At 37.6% G+C, this 22,644-nt stretch overlaps 1 protein-coding gene across 2 annotated transcripts in view; it reads right to left on the reverse strand.

The window, feature by feature from the left end:
* The window catches only part of ITPK1 (inositol-tetrakisphosphate 1-kinase), a 120,966-nt gene that overhangs the window by 86,560 nt on the left and 11,762 nt on the right, over positions 1-22,644 (reverse strand). For both annotated transcript variants that reach the window (XM_032233349.1, XM_032233340.1), the window contains exon 2: positions 1,637-1,661. In XM_032233349.1, coding sequence (XP_032089240.1) covers positions 1,637-1,661 — 25 coding nt within the window. The remainder of the gene's footprint in view (positions 1-1,636; positions 1,662-22,644) is intronic.

Below are 22,644 nucleotides of genomic sequence, written 5' to 3' on the forward strand. Positions count from 1 at the left end.
CTTCCAAGACAGCAGGGAAGTGATCATGGGATGCTGCAAATAGTAGTAAGTTCAGATTGATTGCAAAGTGCCCAAATCATGACCATGTGATTGCAGAGGTGTTGGGATGGCTGGAAGTCTGAGGGCCAATTGTTCAGGCTATCATAATTTCAAGCAGTTTTAGCTTAAGGACTACCTGTATTAAAAATAGAAGAGTTTCTATACAGCAATGCAAGCCCAATTTTACTTGTGGTCTTCAATTTGTGCAATACTAATAAATACAATATGAAGTCAATCACACTGCAGATTTCACTGGATTATAGAAAAAAGAAATAAAAGAAGGAAACATAATGTACTAAGAGAATTACAGAGATTTGAAATGGTCTATCTTGCATTTGCAAAGCTACAGCACAGATTTGATCTGCATAAAAATTAAAGGAATGGAAAATACACAATGTCAATTAAATTAAAAGTCTTGTACTTCTCTCTATGAAACATTGCTAAATTCAGTGAAAACCAAGTGGCTTCCACCTGCCACACTGTACAAATTGGAATAGTTGTTCTTTTATAACACAAATAACAAATCTTCCACCTTAAAACAAGGAACATTTTAAATACAATAATATTTGGGGTTACTCATATATGCAATTATTATTCATAAAAATTCATAAACTACAGATAATCCTCAATTTACAACCACATTTAGGGCCATAATTTTGCTTGTAAGTCATGACAGTCATATGTTGAGGCACGCACATAACCAAACATTTTTCTAGTGGTCGTTAAATGTATCAAGTGGTTATAACAGGCATGATAGTTGGAAATAGTGGTCATGTGAACATGAGATGCTACAACTGGTCATAAACATGACCTAGCTGCTGTGCCCAAAACAGGACATAAAGCACCCTTTCCAAGGCCACTGTAACTATTCTCTCTCCCCCTCCCCCCAATTTTTTAAATTTTATTTTAGTACAAATAATCCATCTTCCATTAAACAGTGTATCATCTGGGTACAAATGTGCAATAACAGTTAAAATTTACAATCATATTCATTATTTAATCTATTCTTAGCTTAATACTAACACATTAAATATCTGATACTTTACATCCTTAGTTCGCTTAACTCTATTAGCTCTATTAACTACTTTCTATATTTTACTCATCTACTTTTATATCTGATTTTTATATTTATCCTCTAACCATCGATAAAATGTTTCCCATATCCCATAATAACCAGTTTGTTCTTTCTCTTTAATTGCCAGTGTTAATCTATTCATTTCTGCACATTCTAATATTTTCCTGATCATATTCTCCTCTGCAGGAATCTCTTCACTTTTCCAGTTTTGGGCAAATACGATTCTAGCTGTGATTATTACATGAATAATCAAATATACATTTTCTTTACTATAAGTTTCTGGTAAAAGCCCAACAGTAATATTTTATCTTTCGATATTTTCAGGTTTCCAATATTTCAGATTTCAAGGCCAGTGTAACTCTGAACAATTGTTAAATGATTGATCAAGAACTCCCTTTATTCAACTTATAGTGTTAGGTTTTAAAATTATTTTATATGTGTAATATATAAGATCAGAAGAGATTGATGCCATACAAGCATAAACATAACCATTAAAATAGAAATCAAACATAATGCACTCACCTGTATAACCTCTATCCCTCTTTTCCTGAGGAAACAAAAAGGAAAAAATATTAGAGAAATACACAACCAGTTATAAATTTAATATTAGTAAAACAGTATTTGGGATTATTTTACCCCTGAATGTTTAAACTTTTAATTCAGCATAAGAAATCCTTTGCTAATTTAAAACTTTTATGGTTCATTTCTAAACTATTTACTAATTTGTGAACAAGTTCTATTAAAGTTAATGGCATTTCATTTTGAGCAAAGTTTTGATTAGAAGAAATTTTATAACTCATCAGAATTATAATTCAAGCGTTTTACAATCCCAAATTCCAAAACAAAATATAATAAATGCATCAGGATAAAGCAAAGCAGCCTTTTTCAACTTCAAGGTCTAAACTACAATTTGGTAGTACAATTAGCATAATATATTCTATTCTATTCTATTCTATTCTATACTATACTATACACTACACTACACACACTATTATATTATACCATACTATAATATACTCTGCATTATACTAGCAATAGCAATAGCAATAGCAGATTTTTATATACCGCTTCATAGGGCTTTCAGCCCTCTCTAAGCGGTTTACAGAGTCAGCATATTGCCCCCAACAACAATCCGGGTCCTCATTTTACCCACCTTGGAAGGATGGAAGGCTGAGTCAACCCTGAGCCGGTGAGATTTGAACCGCTGAACTGCTGATCTAGCAGTCAGCTGAAGTGGCCTGCAGTACTGCACTCTACCCACTGCGCCACCTCGGCTCTCTTAAACTATATACTATACTACACTACATTATATACTACATACTATACTATATGTACTATACCAGTGGTCCCCAACCTTTTTATCGCCGCGGACCAGTCAGCCTGTGATAATTTTACCGTGGCCCGCTGAGCGCGCACAGGGGTGGGGGGGCGTTGTTCGCGACGACACATTGATTGTTTATATATCATATATATTTCATTTATATATCATAAAATGTTAGATGTTGCATTGTTTTCAATATGAATTTGTAAATATATGCCAAATAGATTGCAATCGCTTTCTGGACTTCCTTTAAATTTGCAGGTAAATGTTGCAATAGATATATAGCTCCCATCAGATTGATGATCACCCAAAAATGTTATTCATTGAATTCACTGTGAATCCTTTCTTAGTAAGTGCATTCAAGCCAGCCTACTACTAGCTGGTAGCCTCTCTGTCCATTCACCAAATTATCTGGGACAGGGGTGTCAGAGTGACATCGAAAATGTCAAGGTAATAGCCATGACTATGAAATTAAAAGCCTATTTATTCTTTTATTTGCATCACATAAAAACCAAGATGGTTCCCATCTTGAATTTTTCTAAATACATCCTACATACAACCATGATGCAGGAGTTTTCATTCAGCAAGAAAAAGGAACCGGTGACTTGAGCCAAGTCAACATCTGGAAATCTTATCCCAGTCATATTCAACCTAGCTTATTTTTTGAGATCACCTCAAGGCGAGCTGGAGCGGGACGCGCTGCGCCACGAGTTGGAGAGCTTGGAGAGGCTGAGCGCGCAACTTGGAGAGCTGCGTCTCCGCCGCCTGGAGCCCGAGCTGGCCCGGCGGCAGCAGCAGCTGGAGGGGCTGAGGGCCGACTGCGCTGCTCTGGAGGCGCTGCTGGAGCAGCTCCTGGCCGAGCACGAAGGGCTGCAGGAAGCGCGCAAGCAGCGGCCGGCCGCGCTGCTGTCTGCCCCGCGTGTCCTCCGGGCCGGGCGCTCCGAGAAGCGGCAGTTGGCCTCCGACTACGCGCTGGTGCTGAGCTGGAGCTGCGCGCAGAGCCTGGAGCGATACGAGGCCGAGTTGCGGGCGCTGCAGGAGCTGGAAGGGGGCCGCCTGGGCCAACAGGACCTGCGCAAGCTGCGCGCGCAGAACCAGGAGAGCCGCCGGCGCCTCGAGGAGCTGTGGCACCGCTGCCGGGAGCTTTGCGTGCTGGGCGAGCGGCTGGAAGAGGAGCGGCTGGCGCAGCAGAAGAGCCACGGCGCCCAGCTGCAGCGATCATGGCTGCGCGGCCCGGTGCCAGGTACTCCACGGCCCGGCACCGGGCCGCGGACCGGGGGTTGGGGACCACTGTACTATACCAGTGGTTCCCAAAGTGGGCGGTACCACCCCCTGGAGGGCGGTGGGATGACTTAGGGGGTGCTAAGAGGCAAGGAGGGAGGCAGAGGACGCTAAGAGGCAAGGGGGGGCAAGGAGCCTTTTCGTTGGCATTAACTCCTGGCTCTAGTTTCCAGTAGTTTTGGGTGATGGTTTGTCTTAAAAGACACTTAAAAAGAGCAGCCTGTCTCCTACCAGTTTGCCCCTGGAGTTCATGCAAAACTTGTTTCGTTGTTGCCCACGTCGAAATTCCCTTTGGCCATTGCTCCGCTGCCCCCTTCCCATCCAAGGAACACCACCCACCACCCCCTTTTTTGTGTCGCTGGAGGACTTTAGTTGCCACACACACATATGGGGACCCCCGGACCCAGGATCGCCCTTCGTGCGCCCATAGAAAAGAGGGCTCCCTGCCTGTGGAACACAGTACTGCTGCCCTTGGCACACAGTGCGCGGATCGATGGAGCGCACGCCAACTGACTTGCTACCCCGAGGAATGCATGGTATGCAAGAGGCCAGAAGCAACCATTCAACGGGGAGTTGGGAGGACGGGAGCGGCCCATGTCTGTGGCGTGCTCAGGGAGCATGCATGTTCTGAACTGTGGCACTCGGTCCGGAGAGGGGGAGAAGCCCTGTGTATGCCTAGCCGCCGCATGGGAGCGGCTCGGTGTCTTCCGATTTAGTTGTTTTGATTCCCCCCTCCTCTGCTCGGTTGCGTGCTCTCTCTCTCTCCCCCCTCTCTCTCTTGCTGGGCGGTGGTTGAGGCTGCTGGTAGTGAGGATCAATTCTGCTGTTGCTTAAGTCGCCGTGGCGGGCAGCAGCAAGAAGCAGCAGTGGTAGTATCGAGTAGATCAATGAAGAAGGGGCATTTATGGCAGGCTGGCCAGCTGAAGCTGTAGGCTCAGTGCGGCTCCTTCTCTGCCCCCTGCCACAGTCCCCTTGCCTCTTAGCGCCCCCTGCCACCCCCCTTGCCTCTTAGCACCCCCCTAAGTCATCCCCCCCCAGGGGGTGGTATCGCCCACTTTGGGAACCACTGCTATATATTAAACTCGTATAATTAGTAGAGAAATGGGATAAGCAACCCATGGGTGCACTTATTCAAGACACAATGTTATTTTCCCTATTTCTACCAAAAGTATGCTGCCCTATACCCTACCTATCACTACAATGTTGTGAACAAAAACTGGGAATTGGATCACACTAAATATGCTACTTTGAGAATTGAAAATTGAGTGATATATAAATCTACAAAATAAGTAGGTTGCCCTTAAAAAAACTCTATAAAATATAGCCCACTGAGTATCCATTGTAACCATCAAACCACAAATTCTTTTTTTCTTAAAAAACAAACATCAATTGCCAAAGAGTTCCATATGGAAAATAAAAAATACATCTCCTTTATGCGGAAAACCCTCAGTTTTTATAATTGGAAAACCCTTTCAATTGGAATACTTATGACAATATGAAAATTTCATAGAATCTTTTCACTATCTTTTTCTGTTTTCACACACATAAAACTTAAAAGAGAAAATATATTGTTCTGAAAAAATGGTTAAGAATGAACAAAATTTTAAAATAGTTATTTCATTAGACTTAGTAATGCTTTGAATCAGCTTAAAAGTGATGATCCAAATCATGTTTGTATTTAAGAAAGAACTAAAAAAAAAGACTTTTAAAGACTTTTAAAGTTAAATAAGAAAAATGGCTTTAATCAATAATAAATGTAATTGAACAATAACAATAGTGCCAACAGAACGATTTAAGAAATTAAACTCGCGACAAGTTTTACTGAACACTTCAATCATTGTAGCACATCTACACACACTTCTTATAAATTTCCATTTATCCAATAATCTATGTATTATTTCAGGAACATATGAACATTTACTGAAAAACCTGGGATAAGAATATTTTTGGATTCTGTGCTATGATTGCAGCAACTGTTGCAACTTATTATAGCAAATACATGTATTTACAGGATTGCAAGGCTATAATAGAAACCTTCAATATGAAACTTCCCTACTGTGGCCACATGATCCTGGAAACATACATGGCTGCTTTAATGAGTTGGGAGTCAGGTGATATATTTGTTAGTGGGGGTTCTGAAACACCTCTTCCATATCAAATTTAAAGCCCTATATAGAACCCAACAAATATTTGAGGCCCTATATGGAACCCAACAAATATTTAGTTATAATTACTTTAAGAAATTATATTTCCATAGATTCTTCCATACATTATCTCAAGCTTATATTTGATATTCCTAAAAAATCAAATTGGCAATTAGGCAAAATGCAATCAATTCCAGAAATTCGAATACTTTTCCCAAAAGCAGCTCAAAAGCAACTGAGAAGGAATTTGCAGGAGTTAGTAAAACTATAAGAAGAGTAAATATTCCATGTTAGAAATATGAAATGATCAAAGGGAAACAGCAGTATAACAGCTAAAGAATGTGCTCTGGGGAGTAGAAAGAAACCAACTAAAGTCAAGCAAACTTACTCTGATTTTTTTTAAATTGTATGACATATTTTATGCTTCAGTGAGTGTTAATCAAGCATGTGAATGTTGTTTTTCTTTTTTGACTTTTGAACTGAAAAGAGGTTGACCATGATATTATTTTACTAGTGACCATAGTTTAGTGGTATTTCTATTGCAAAAACGTTCAAGTAATCTTGCACTGCATTGATTCTCTGAATATTTCCTTAAAGATGGATCAAGCAGCAAGTGACACAATAATTCAGGGACTTGATAACTCTAAATGTCAGAGTCTGAATAAAGTAGTTTCATCTTTTCTACAGTCTTTTTTTCTAGAAATGTTGATATTAAGATTTAATGAGAAACAAGGTTTTATTAAAATATACTGGTTATATTTTAATATCTTATTATTATTAAGATTGGTTTATTTACTTGTATCCTACCTTTATTTTTTAATAAATAACTCAAGGCGACAAACATGCTACAATACTCCCTCGTCCTCCTATTTTCCCCACATCAGCTCTGTGATAGGAGTCCCAGCTGGGTTTCATGGCTAAGATAGGCAGGACTAGAATTCACGATCTCCCATTTTCTAGCCTGGTGCCTTTAAGCACTAGACCAAATATTTATTCAAAGCATTTCTAATATACAAGATCATATGAGTAGTAACTTTTGTCAAGATTGATAGTGAAAGATGGCCTGACCTTCAACCTAATCAGGATTCTTCAATGCATAACAAAGCACATTCTAAATCCTTTTCCTCTTGAGCTTGTGACACTTGCAGTCTTTCTGTCTTGGATTAGATTAAAAGGGCTTTGGCAGTATAAAGTCAGCAAGGCAAAAACCCTGTTGAAGACCCGGTGTAAACTGGATAAGACCCCCCTACCTCTCAGTTTTTAATCATGCAAGGAGAAGGTTAGGAAAGGGAGATTATAGTAGAGACAATAAATTTAGAAAAACAGAACTTGAACTGTTGTCAAATTTTATAAAGGAGTGAGATTAGTTAAAAGTCTCACAATGAAAAAATAACTTGATATAAAGTCTAAAGCATAATCTTGTTGATTGAAGATTTGACTATTTAAAAAGGAAAGTCCATTTTTCTCTTATTATTAGAGCTTGTTACCTAAACAATGCCAAAAAAGAGCTGATTCATGATAAAGGAGATATGAAAAAATAGAGGAATCTAAATAACTAATCATCCATTGCTTTTGGTAGTAGAATGTTTTGAACTAGAATGATTACTTAGTTTCTTTCGTTTGGCAATACACACAGGAACAGAGCCAGTAATATCTTTAAGAGGTTCGTATATTATCTATGTGGCAGTATTCTACAATTTTATTAATACACTGAATCATTTCAGTATTCTCCAGCAAATGAAATTAAAATGTTATTTTTTTAAAAAAACTAGTCCTAAAATAGTCATTCTTGTATTTATTGACTCCAAATTAATTTAATCAACATATTAGATTAAAAGGGCTTTGACAATATAAAGTCAGCAAGGCATATTAAGAGATTCTAAGGAATCTCCTAGAAGAAATAAAAAGTCATGAACTTTGGGAAATTTTATTTACTTGTTTCTTTATAAGGTTTATCTAGCCATATAACCTGTAAAAAATAACACTGGGCAGTTCACAACATTACTTTGATACAATATATTTAGATGCTAAATAGTTTATTGCTTCTTATAGGTTTTATACTTATTTCTTTGTTAAATTTATTTGCTGCCTATCTTGCCGTGGAACTATTCTAGGACGTTTACAATAATAAAAAGGATTACACCAATAAAATGAAAGAAATGAAAAACGTGTAAACAGGTAACAATGAGAATTTCCTAGGAAACAATCAGAATTAAGTCACTGCATAGATCTGTGTCATATGAATCAGAATACTGAACTTCAAATCTGAATGGCATTAATTGTAGCCATGAAATTTTGTTACAGAAATGCACAACTTAGAATCTTCTTTCAATTCAGCTCCTTTCAACATAAGGAAAAATGTACACAGTTATCTGACTCTCCTGCCAATCTGCAGCCGGTCTCTTTCCCCATGTTTAGATTGTGGTCTCCTATACTGTGTTTAGGTTTAACATGAGGACAATGAGAAGTGCTGGGATTCCTATTTTCCTAAGAACATTCCAGAATTTAATAAACTCAGCATACAAACCACATGAAAGTGTAGGTTCACCCAATGTAGTTTTTTTTTTTAAAGATATATGGAATATTTTATTTTCATTTAAACAGTGCCTAAAGATAAAAGTGATATAACTGAAAAAAAATGAAAAATTGAGCTTGTAGTGATTTATTCAACAAGAATTAGCATGCATCATTTCTTTCTGTGACCCATGTAGACATAATTTGTGCAGCTTTTTTCTAATGGTAGGTTCGTGTATTGTAACATAAACAGTGGTAAGAGCACTACTACTAGATCTCATGATGAAACTTTGGGGTTCTCAAACTTTTTTGGCATCTTGCTTTCTGTGGTCTGGCAGAAGCAAGTTAGTGGTTGTCTGAAATCTTCTCCTCTTAAGGATGATCTTCCAGGCAGTGAAATGATTGATGTAGAATTGCTTGACTATCTTTTTAGTCTTAAAATCCCTTCCCATACATAGGCATATATATATCACACACACACACACACACACACATATATATATATATATACACACACACACACACACACACACACACACACACATATATATATATATATATATATATGCATAATGGCTAAGACGTTTGCCTAAGATGCAATACAGCACAGGTTTGAATCCCAGTAAGGGTAAGGCTAGCTGATGAGAGCTAAATAGCTTGAAATAGATCTATACTAGTCTCCCTTTATTTATTTATCAGCACAAATAAAAAACAAATATAACAAAGGCAACAGTAAAAATGTTGGGTTTCTGTCGTGATGGACTCTTGTGACGAGCCGATTGACAGATGATGGAAGCAGTTAGCTTCCTCCCATAATTGGGGCTTACCAGGGGTTGTGACACTAAATATATACCTTCTTCCCTGGCTTCAGCTGATAAGGAGGAGACCTGTGGCATAATGGCTAAGACGTTTGCCTAAGACGCTATACAGCACAGGTTCGAATCCCAGTAAGGGTAAGGCTAGCTGATGAGAGCTAAATAGCTTGAAATAGATCTATACTAGTCTCCCTTTATTTATTTATCAGCACAAATAAAACACACACACACACACACACACACACACACATATGCCTATGTATGGGAGTTTTCTTTCTAAAGGTCTCAGAGAGCTTTTAATATAGACATTGTGGTATCACACCCTTTAACAATGAAAAGCAAATCAAACTAAATGTTTGAAGTTAAAATAAGGTTCATGCTTCACAAATTTTCTCTAAAAATATTTCCAGATTTAAACTACTCTCTGGCTAGCAGTCAAGGAAACGTGGGCCTGAGCATGGCCATCAAAATAGTAGTTTATTCTGCATACATAATGGCTGCTAAAATCTTGCTTGCTAATTCATACAAATTAAGATTATATGAATACAAAATGGAATTTACTTTGCAAGCCAAAATAAATCATATCTATTATGATACAGAGAAATTATTAATTATATGACTGGATTTATACACTGTGTTAATGGTTTGTGTAATCATTACTTATTGAGTTAATGACAATTAACTGACCTCACATAATATACTGCCCAGAGTTATACTCAGACTTATTTCTCTGAGATAGGCAGCCATATAAATGTGACTGATTGATTGATAAATCAATAAATAAATTGAAAACTATAAACAAGGGGTTATAAGATACAGAGAGCAAGTTCATTTACCATACAAATGTAATATGATTTTATTGGTTTTTGTTTGGTGTATTTGTATGTTCAGACTGTAAACAAAGCAACTACACTATACATTATTGACTATTCAAACAGCAATGGCTACAGAAGTTTTAGAAAATAAAACAAGTTTCCAATGGAAATTACTCTAATTTATATGTAAAAACAAAAGTCTAAATTTCCATTTGAGCAGAAGGTAAATTAGGAAAAGATTGTTCTGAACATCGCAGAAATGTATCTGAGAATACATTTATGTTTCAAGGATTATTGTTTATGATTAATTTTTACATTTATAGTATTAATATGTTCATATAAACACTCTGAATCAAAATTTCCAAATGTTTTTTTGTATTTTTTTCCTTTTTGGTAAATAGAAGGTTTTAACAGTTTGCGTTTCATGAGAGATATGACATGACATCCTTGAAGACCAGTTAGCAAACTTTGCAAAACATACTATACTAAGATTATCTAGCTACAAATATGCAATATGCTGATGAGCACTATACGGTTGTTATATCAGCACACAGGAAGAGTATTCTGAACTGGAATCAGTTAATGTTTTTATTTATGCTACTTATGCAGCTGTCCATATTACATACAATAATCCTTTAATTTTGCAATCACCTAATTACCACCTGACCCAAGGCAGTTTACAAAATATTATAAGCAATTGCTTGTGTGTGTAATAAATAAACTATTTACAAAAGGACATAACAATGCATCTCCTTTCTACCTTAAATCTTTCTTTAATCTCAATTTATATTTCCAAGTATCAAAATTAAAATGTAAAGTCTAATAATGCTTCTGCTGGTCTTGTGATATATAAATAAACTTCTTAGACTGAAAAAAAAGTTTTAAATTATTTAAACATACTTATAAATGAAAAAGTGGATTATAAATTGAATAAACAAACATGAAGACAAAAAATTATGTTAGCTAAATAACAAGAAATTATCTTCTTCCAAATGTGCTGGATTACAGCTATTATCACTCTGTGGAAGACGACCTGCGGTATGGTTTACTGGAAACCGAGGGCATCACCTTCCGCTTATCCTTGTTCTCAACCAAAACTGAGTCAAGGGCCTCCTCAAATAACTTGCACCCTTTAAAGGGGGCGGAAGCAATCTTCCACTTCGAACGCATATCCACTTTCCAGTGTCGGAGACATAAGAGCCTACGAGAGGTTACATTAGAGGCCATGGCATGCGAAGCAAACTTTGCAGCCTTAAGGGTGGCATCTGTAGAATATTCCACTGTGGCTACAATTTTGTTTACGTTGTGTCGCAGTCTGACGTCCCCTGCTGGGAGCCTAGTGAGTAACTGGCAAAGCCAGGCAATCGTGGCCCTATTAAACAATGAGGCGGAGGTGACCATCTTAATGGCCCAAGCTGCAGCTTGATGGGTCTTGTGGCAAGCCCATTCAGGTCTTAAGTCCTTCTAGAAGGTCCAGTGGAAGCACTGAAGAGGAAGTGAGTGCCTGAGTTGGAGGATCAATGGAAGGGAGCTTAAGAAGCTCTTCCATGGAAGGATCCACTGAGTAAAGGCATTTGTCATTACCCCTGGGGGTGGCCAGGGTCCCAGGCTGGACCCACTGGCGTTGGACCAGGTCCTTAAAGAGTTTGGGAGAAGGAACAATTTCCTGGGCGGGAACCTTCTCATCGAACAGACCTTTACTGTGATCCACACGATCTGCAGCTGCCTGATCCGCAGGCACCTCCACCTCCATGTGAGTGGACACCTTGGCCTTGAACGGGATTGACTTGAATAAGGATGGTTGAAGCAATTCAGCAAAGGCTGGTTTATCTGGAATGGGGTTCTCATCATCCAATAAGTCATGACCCCCCAACATCCTCATCGTCCCACGCCGATTCAGCACTGGCCACCAATGGGGGCGGAGATGAAGGCCTGTGGGAGTACTGACGCTCTCCAGGGCCCTGAGGGGGCTGTGGAGCTAGAGGGACCTGAGGAGCTGGAGAGGTCTGAGGAATGGAAGGTGCTGGCTGTGGAACCTGTGGTTGTGCCTCGCGCCTTTGGAGGCCCTCAGCTATCCCTTGAGAGATTGCTGTAGCAATGACCTCCTTCATTTCTGCTGAGACGCCTGGGCCCAAGTCTTCTACTGGGTGGGTCCCTGCCACAATAGGCCTGAGATTGGAATCCCTGGTCAGAGGAACAAGAGAAGGAGAACCCTATCAGAAACCAGGTCACACTCAAATAGGTTAGCACCCCCTCAAGGAGGGGGAAGGGGACCTGAACCCTCTGGAGAGGGAAACCTCTCTGGAAAACCCCCCACTCTCAGAGATAGAAGGAGGAGGAGGGGGGCACCAATTGGGTCCTAACCAATAGGACTTCCTGGCTGATCTGACTTGTGCCACTATCTGTCTTTGGGCCTTTGAGAATTCCTTTTCCAGGGCCTTTTGGCACCTGGCTACATCCTTTTCCTATGCCTTGGAGGGCTTCTTGGAATAAGGCCTGCTGGCCCTGGTCTCTCCAATGGCTTCCCTAGCTGTCCTGCCCGCCTTCCTAAGATAGGGACCTGTCAGATTAAAAGACTGGCCTGCCGGAAGGAGATCCACAGAGATCTCATCCACTATGGTGGTAAATCGGCTGCTACGTTTGTCGGGCAGAGGTCTGGCAAGTAGAGTGATTGCTGGTAAAGATGTCATAGTGGGCAATGGACTGAACTGAAAAACTGGAGATACCGGGAGACCAGGAGGTATGGTCAGAAATTTCAATCCAGTCCATTGGGCAGAAGGACAGAATTTAACCCTTGCTTGGACTTTCCAAGCAGTGCACAGGAAAACAGGTGATTATTCAAGGCTATTACTCAGTAAGATACAAGTCAAGCTTAAGTATGGACAGAATTGTATAGAAGCAGCCACAGAGTTTCCAAAGTAGATGATTCATTGTACTACAGATACCACATGCTGGTGTATTAATAGATCAAATGACTATGGTAAACTCAAAAAATTCAGAAGGGAAATATTGGGGCCAAGATGATAGTGTGCCTGAGTGGAAAATTTCCATTAATTGTAAGGAGTTATATAGCAATTAGTTTAATATGGTTCAAGGTACTCTGCAAAAATAGCAAATAAGAGCTGTGCATAACTTAAGAGTCATTATCTTTGCCATAAAGAGGATAATTTAGCAGAAATGTGTTTGTCTTTAAAAGTTTTAAATGTCATTTACTGCAAATTAACTATCATTTAGATAAACATCCTGGGCATGCCTACCAAATAAACATTACAGAAAGAAATATCACAATAGTATTTAGGAAAAAAGTAGAGCTATTAACTAAAATTCTGTTAGTTAAATCCAGAAAGTCTTCCTTCTGTCTGATTTTGCTTTATGTGACATCTCAGACAGAACTATTACTGGGTTCATTCATATTATCACCAAGTCACATTATGATTTGTTTGGTTTTGGTTTGACATTTTGTATGAATCTGGTCCTTATGCCTTATTTATCAAATTACTTTAAAAACATAATATAGTTGACTGAACCAAAACAATATATTGAAGTTTTTGGTTTCTTTTTCCTTTTGGAACAGGTACATTTTGAGAAGAAAATTCAGCAATTATAACCCTATTTAGGCACAATGGTAAATCATAATGTTCTTTTCATAAGAATTATCTGCATCGTCACATATTTTACATATATCACTCTTCCCCTCTAAAACATCTGCAATGTTAACACTATAGAATAAATGAACTTAAATATCATTTTTGCCCGAAGTCAAATTCAAATCAAAGTTTAAAAAATTATTTCACTTAATTGTAGTTAAAATTCACCAAAGTTTCAATCTGAACATCACATTGTAATATAGTTAATTTAAAACCAAAGTGAAAGCTTCTATTTTCCTTTTTATTGCCATATTAGATGATAATGGAAAGCAATCTCAACTTAAAGTCTTAATAATGAAGTTAAATCTCAACTTAAAGTCGTAATATGTAGTGAATGAAGTGCCTGGTAGAAGCAGGAAAAGAACCTCCATAGACCAACTGATAGTGAAGGCACACAGCCTATTGCTGAAAAATATGAAGATACTCAAATGGGTAGGCAGTATCTTGATGATACAAAATTTCAACATGCCAATTATAAACTGAAGAAACCTGGCAATCCCTGACCATAGACCGCTTTCAGTGAAGATACCTCCCACAGATTTTGGGGTAATTTTGTGAACTTCTTGAGATTCAAAGATGCAAGTTATAGCAAGATTTTAACCATGTTTTCTATTGTCTGGTTGCTAATTCTATTGTCTGTATGTGTAGGCAATGTCTCTTTTTAGTTCAAAGCAGGACAATGGAGGAGGAAAAAACCTACCAAAAAATTAAGAGATAAAAGCTGCTATAATTTCTATTTAGCAGACATGGGGTTTAAGGATATCATTATAGCATCTGTTCTCAATCCCAGGCAGGGCTACAAAAGTCTTTTGTGAGTTTTTAATAATTTTTATGGTTATGGTACCTTTTTGCCTTCATAGCTATTCACCTGGAATACCTCTAAATATACAGGCTCTTATTTTGTACCACAATGATACTTGCATACTACCAAACCATTAGCCTCCTTTTATACATCATTCATATTTAAGCTAGACAAATAAGAAAAATGACCACATATTATTAACGCAAAACAAACCCACTGTAAAACTATATAAATTAGCTTTAGCAACTATATAAAGCAATAGTCTCATTAATTTCTAATTTGAGTGCAAAAAGCTTTCACAGCCACTTCAGTTGCTCCTAGACTGAAAATTACTCAAATAAAATCAACATGTTGACTAAACATATGTGGGAATTTGGCTGCTCCTGCACATGAGCTACCATATTACTTTTTAGTAGCTAATACTACCTTAGTTTCTCAGTTTTTCATAACCATTTACTTTGAATACTCCAGATTGTCTTTAATTAGCAATGGTTAAAATCTTCAGCTCTATGGCAACAGTTAAAATTAAAACTGCCCTGAGGAATAATTTTAAAAAGGGATCATTTTGGGCATCAAATGCAACCTCCTCCTCAGTGCAGGAATCCATATGAAAGTATCCCAGACAAAAACAGACTTCCTCCTCTTAAACAAACCAAATTACCAGGAAGCTTTTTTGAAAATTTATCAGATTTGCTTTCTTAAAGTTACAGCCATTGTTCTACATCCTGCAGTCTGGAACAAGAGAGAAGCCTTGACCTTCTTCTATGTAACATCCTTTCAGATATTTGAAAAATGCTGTCATATTCCATCCAGAACTTATTTCCCGAGGCATAAGAAAGCTAAGCTCTTTCCATTTATTTTCACAGGTCTTTGTTCTAGTTCCCTGATCATCTTGGATGCCCTTCTTTGAACTGTTCTAATTTATTTAAATCCAACTTAAATTGTCATGCCCAGAAGTAGGACAATACTCAGTGTGTGAATGCGTATTAAAAATAGAATGTAATCGAGCAATTACTTCCTATGATTTAGAAATTGTATTTCCAATTATGTAGGCTAAAATTGCTTTGCTTCTTTGTAGCCACATCATACTGCTAGTTCAACACAGTTTACAATTAGCTACTATTGTTAGAACGTTTCTTGCAAATATTATTAATATAGGTAATATTCTACCCTATAATGGTACGTTTGGTTATTGCTTCCTAAGTGACAAACTTCAAATGTCTCTTCAATTTGATTACTTTCAGCCATTTCTTTATCAAAGTCATTTTTAATTTTGTCTTCTTACATATAAGTTTTTTCATAATTCATAAGTTTAATAATTATCCTCTCCATTTCTTCATCCAGATCAATCATAGTTCATAAGAATGTTATCATCTGAAAATTTTAGCTTTTGTGGCCCAATTATATTAATATAATTCAATATTTTCTCCCCCAAATTTAGTAACTATAGTACACTGTCTTTTAAAGAAAAATTATCCTTATTATATTTCCACCAAAATGCTGTTTTTGACAGTCCTTTTCTATACAGGTAGTCCTCAACTTACAACAGTTCATTTAGTAACTGTTCAAAGTTACAATGCTACTGAAAAAAGTCACTTATGAACATTTTTCACACTTATAACTGTTGCAGCATCACAATGGTCATGTGATTTACATTTGGGCGCTTGACAACTTACTCACATTTATGACTGTTGCAGTGTCCTGGAGTTGTGTGATCCCCTTTTCCAACCTTCTGACAAGCAAAATCAATGAGGAAGTCACATTCATTGAACAACTGTGTTACTAACTTAACAATTGCCATGATTCACTTAACAAATATTGCAAGAAAAGTTGTAAAAATGAGGCAAAACTCATGTAACAAATTTCTCACTTAGTAACATAAATTTTGGGCTCAAGTGTGGTCGTAAGTTGAGGACTACCTGTATAAATTGTAATGGAATCCAATAAATTCTAAATTTTACTTTTTTGATGTATAAGTCATAATTTGAGGTCCACTGATACTCAATGAAACTCACCTATTTTCTAGAATTGTAGAAAAGATTTCTATCTCTAATTCTTAAGTCTATTCATTTCTGGAAATTTCCATATCTATATGGAATATGTGATCTATTGATAACAAATATCTATAAAAACTAATAGTTAGATTTCTAGTTTTAAAGGATTTAACAAGTTATTCTAGTATTTCAGAAGCTGAAAAAAAGCTGCTGATCCACAATTGTTAACAAATGTAATGATAAATATTGCCACTGGATTGATTACACCTGATAAATGATATTTGTCTCTTAACATAGAATATGTTAGAAATCAACATCTATCAATTGATCAAAAGTCAATATCCTCTCTTCTACCTAATTTTTCCATATCACCATCATTTCCTCAATTTTTAAGATTTGGCTACCCCTTAAAGTCAATTAAGCATTGGGAAAAAAAGGATTCAATCTTTTTTATTAGATATTACATTGCACAGTCTTTTAACTGATGTAATTATTTGCAGAAACACTAGAGTTTTAATATAATTAAATCCTAATAATATCCAACCAATCAAAGATATCAAATGTATTCCAAAGTTACTTAAATCAGAAAATTAACAGATTGTTGGTTTCCAGTACTTAATACTTGACAATAGGTAAGCGTGATATAGCTCCTGATATAGCTCCTGATTCAAAAAATGAAATCCTCCCTCATCAATAGGTAATTGCATTTTATATAAAGATATTCTCAGAATCATAGAACCGCATAGAAATCTGTAAACAAAGAATTTATTTTTTGAATATATTTTGCAGATATATAAACTGGACTTCTTTTCAGAATAATATTCATTTGAGAGCGTTCAACTTTACCCAAGGGTAAAAGTTATTGATTCCGATCTATCAAAGTCTGAAGAATATTTTGCTGAGTTATATCCTTTACAATACAAATACATAAATATTTAATAGATTCCTTACACGTATAGAATCGATTTTCCTAAAATGGATGGATAACCAAAATTTCACTTACAGGCATCAATTTCAATTTGGACCAATTAACAAAGTATACTATAGTTTTGTATTTCCTTAGAAATTCATAAAATTATTACAATATAATCATCATATGAGTCTTTCACTCTAAAGCGAAAGTTAGTATGTTTTCTCCTACTCTATCATTAGAGGAACTAGACAAAGATGTCTACTTTAGTCCTTAGTTTTAAATATCTACATGGAACTCTTGGCTCATGCTATTAGACAACACAGGGAGATTTATGGAGTAGTACATAACTTAAGGGAGACGCGATGACTCAGTAGCTAAGATGCTGAGCTTGCCGATCAGAAAGGTCGGCAATTTGGCGGTTCGAATCCCTAGCGCCATGTAACAGAGTGAGCTCCCATTACTTGTTCCAGCTTCTGTCAACCTAGCAGTTCAAAAGCATGTAAAAATGCAAATAGAAAAATAGGAACCACCTTTGGTGGGAAGATAAGAGCGTTCCGTGCACCTTCGGTGTTTAGTCATGCCAGGACATGACCATGGAGACAACTTAGGACAGCGCTGGCTCTTCAGCTTTAAAATGGAGATGAGCATTGCCCGCTAGAGTTGGGAACAACTAGCACATATGTGCGAGGGGAACCTTTACCTAACTTAGTTGAATACAACTTGATTTTATTTGCAAGTTTATGTATTAAATTTATATGCCACTCATCTCCCCAACTGACTGGTTTTGGGCAGCTTACAGAATCTAAAAAAATAAATTGAAAAGTAATTACAATTTTAAAACTACGCATATTAAAAAATGTGAAGAAAAAACCCACCAGAACCAATAAGATGAATAGCATGGTGGTAAGGTCTTCCCTGTCAACCACATCTAGCAGTGAATCCCCCCCCACGTCAACCAACAAAACCAAATTTTAATACCCTTCCAGAAAGGTACTAAAATGGAAAATTCTTCCCTCCATAGAATGGAAGGCTTCCGACACGACCTGTCCCCCATGTTTATGCTGTTCTTGCATCAGTCTCCAGGAATATCAAGACCACTTCATACATTTATCAAGGAGGCCACACTTAACAACCTACCTAGGCATAAGGATTTAGGAGCAGAAACTCTCTGCTTACTCACCTAATGTGCCTATTCAGATTAGGTGATAAAAGAAACCAGACTGGAAAACATATATACAGTGTCCCCCTAACCAACTTGCTCAGACTACAGAGGCTACTTGGATAAGGAGCAGAATGTTTCAAACCAAAACCAGGGCCTCGAGGCTGTTAGGGACTGGATGGGGGTTAACAAGCTTGTACTCAATCCAGATAAGACCGAGTGGCTGCTGTGCTTCCCTCCTACTAATTGGCCAAGTGTTCCACCTCTCAGGCTGGGGGGTCAAACAGTATACCCCTCAGATAGGGTCCGCAACTTGGGAGTCCTCCTGGACCCACAGCTGACTTTTGAACACCATTTGTCATCTGTGACCAGGGGGGCATTTGCCCAGGTCCGTCTGGTGCACCAGTTGCGTCCCTACCTGAACCGGGAGGCTCTCACAACAGTCACTCGTGCCCTTGTGACCTCCAGACTAGAGTACTGCAACGTGCTCTACATGGGGCTGCCTTTGAAGAGTATTCGGCGACTTCAGCTTGTCCAGAATGCAGCCGCGCGAGCGATCGTGGGTGCGCCTCGGTTCACCCACGTAACACCTATCCTCCGCGAGCTGCACTGGCTGCCTGTTGATCTCCGGGTACGCTTCAAGGTGCTAGTTGTCACCTACAAAGCCCTTCATGGTATTGGATCTGGGTACTTGAGAGACCGCCTACTGCCAATTACCTCCACTAGACCAATTAGATCCCACAGACTAGGCCTCCTCCGAATTCCATCAGCGGCCAGTGTCGACTGGCGACTATCCGGAGGAGGGCCTTCTCTGTGGCTGCTCCGACCCTCTGGAACGAACTCCCCGTGGAGATTCGTACCCTCACCACCCTCCAGGCCTTCCGCATAGCCCTTAAAACCTGGCTGTTCCGACAGGCCTGGGGCTAAAGACTCGCTGCCCCACTTCAAATGGTATGACTGTTGTGCTTTTTTAATTATGCATGGTTTTTATGTTTTTTGTAACTTTGTTTGTTTTTCCCCTCCCTTTGAGTTGTGAGCCGCCCTGAGTCCCTTTCAGGGAAAAGGGCGGCATACAAATAAATTAAAATGAAATGAAATGAAAAGAAGTCCAGTTGCTATGACTCAACTTCCAGTGGCATTATATGTGCCAGCCTATATGTGAGGCCTCAGTGTGTGCCACTGCATTCTGCACCAGATGTAGTTGTTTCTGAGAAATGGTTAGGGCGTGAATGGCCATGCGCAAGGCCTCATGATCCAGACAAAAGCGTAGATGATATTCCTTTGTTTATTTCTAAACTTCACAGAACTATTCCAATCCCAATGAAAAAAATAGATGCCTTTAGTAAAAGAGCAGGATACTCCATTCATACAAATCAATCATGACAAGTAAAGGATTCAGGACTGATCCTTGCAGCATTCCTTTTCATACTTCTCTCCAATTTTATGAGGAATCTTTCTTGAACATTCTTTGACTATGATTTTCAAACAGGCAAAACTATGGATTTCAGCATTATAACTTCATTATCATGATGAAGTCCATAGTTAATTAGATCTGCTGTCATGGAGATTTTTACTAGATGCTTTGCTAAGTCAAGGTGTATTATGCTTATAGAATTCCCATAATGTAGTAAGTAGTTACACACTATTTTCATGTTATTTTTCTGAAGAATAAAGCATAACAGGAGTGCATAAGTATGATTTTCCTCATTAACAGTTGGGATTTTGTCATCTTCCCTGAACAGTTGGTATACTGAACTTTTAGTTTTATTTTGAATATAACTCAAGAAGCCCTTTTGACTGTCTTAGCATATATTTATTAACCTTAACCAACTGTGTATGCTTGCCTTCCACGTATCAGCTCCAAAGTGTGGAGTTAATTGTATAGCCTAGTTACTACTTCTATGGATCATTTCTAGTTTTCAGAACTTTACTAAAATTGTGAGAACCACTGTGTCTGTCCTCCATTTTTTCTCCTCATTGGAATTGTCTACAACTGTATCTAGCACAGGTAATTTTCAACTTCTGATCAGAATTAAGCCCCAAATTTCTGTTGCTAAGTGAGAAATTTATTTAAGCGAGTTTTGCCCCATTTCATGACGTTTCTTGCCAGTCATTAAATGAATCACTGCAGTTAAGTGAATCTAGATTCTCCATTGACTCAGCTTGTCAGATTGCAAAAGCTGATCACATGACCCAGGACACAACCATCATAAGTAGTGACAGTTGCCAAGCAACTGAATTTGATCACATGATAACAGGAATTCTGTAATGGTTATATGAAAAGTGGTCAAAGTCACTTTTTTAAAGTGCTGTGGTAACTTCGAATGATCACCAAATAAACTATTTTTAGTCGAAGACTACCTGTATCTCCTAGTTTCAGAATTTGTACCTTTTTCCTGTTCCCATTACTTTTTCAGCCGTTATGATCTTGATTAACATTGATCTGAGTTTATTAAAATTTACTTTTTTGAAGTCAAGATATATATGACTTAGTTTCCTTTAAAATCAAGAATTTCAACATTACATGGTTTCTTTTCCACGATGTTGTTGTTACTTCCAATTTTTCAAATAGGTCTTCCCTATTGATTAGCATCAAGATACTATAAGTGTAACTGATTCTTTTATACTCTCTTTACTTTAAAGGAGAAAATTGTACACAAGAAAAGTCAGTAATTTCCTGGAAGGTTCATCCTTAGTAGAGTTTGTCTTCTAACATATGGTAGGGAAATTAAACTCTCTCATTATTATAGTGGGAGAAAATGAACCATGTCCTCTCTCCATAACTCTAATTTAATTACTCCTTAAGAGCTCTATAAATGCCCCAGTTGCATTCTTATGAGTCAATTAGAGGCCTCCAAACTTAGAATGTACAAAGCATAGAGGCAAACAGTAGAAATGCTGATTGTAGCAAAGCAAATAAGTAAAATGACTTTTATTTCCATCTGCCAAATATTACAGCACATTTGGATAATTGAGAAAATAAGAAACAGATTCAGCAATATATGTCTTCTATATGATTATTGGAGTTATTGTACAGCTTATTCTTTTGGAGCAGTGTGACAGAGAAAGGAAGAGAACTGATTTTATTTTTTTTCTTTTATTAATTAAATACAAAAGAAATAAAAGGAAGGAAGGAAGGGAGGGAGGAAGGAAGGAAGGAGATAAAATGTACAAGGCATGTATAAATATGTATACATACATAAAAGTTCTGTGTATGTATTTGAATGAATAATAGCCATATTTCATTAGTATTACCTATATTGTAATATGACAGTAAGTGATATTTTACCTTAAGTATTTCTGTGTTCATAGAGGTTCTCAAACTGTGAGCTTTTCCCACATCCAGAGCAATAAGCAATTTAGAAAGGAATTACAACTTTTTTTAAAAAAGAAAAAGCAATTTGCACAAGCAAAGGAGGAGTTCTATTAGTATCTGCTCTCAGTTTACTTAGACAAGCCCACAACTGGCCTATGCAGGCAAAATAGAAACTAAAGCCAGAGCAAGTTTTAACAGGTAGTTAAATATATGGATCTAGTCTTCTAATAGTCAATTATTTATTCATGGAGGGCTCCACAAATTCATTTATAATTTAGGGAATCACAGTCTCACAAAGTTTGAGAACTCCCCTTTATTATAGAAGAAAAATGATCAATACTTCTGGGAGAAAACAAGATATTCAGGCTTCAATCCTAGGCAGCTGCTAGAAAAGAACTTAAAGACAGCTCTCAACAGGTAAATACATACATCTTAATATCATAGATCTCTGCACACATAGCTGAGTTTTGAATGTCCACTGTTGGGCACAATTTTTACATGAACTTATACAATAGCTTCTTATACGATATTATATTTCCCTGGTTCTTCCTTCATCTCTTGTGCTACAATCAATATACCAAAATCGCTGGAACTCTTATTCAGACACCATTCATGCACAAAATGAGCTGGATCCTACAATATTCTCTAATCAAAGGAGTTAGAAAAACATAATAATTAGCTGACAAACGTGGACAGTTTCGGTACTCCCCCCTCCCCCCTTCCCAATGAGTCTAAATACTTAACAGAAAGTTAACAGAAGAAAGCAATGAAGAGGCTGGAATTTATACCCATTTGCTTATCCCTTTTTT

This window comes from Thamnophis elegans, chromosome 1 (genome assembly GCF_009769535.1).
Source record: "Thamnophis elegans isolate rThaEle1 chromosome 1, rThaEle1.pri, whole genome shotgun sequence".
In the NCBI taxonomy this organism is placed as follows: Eukaryota; Metazoa; Chordata; class Lepidosauria; order Squamata; family Colubridae; genus Thamnophis; species Thamnophis elegans.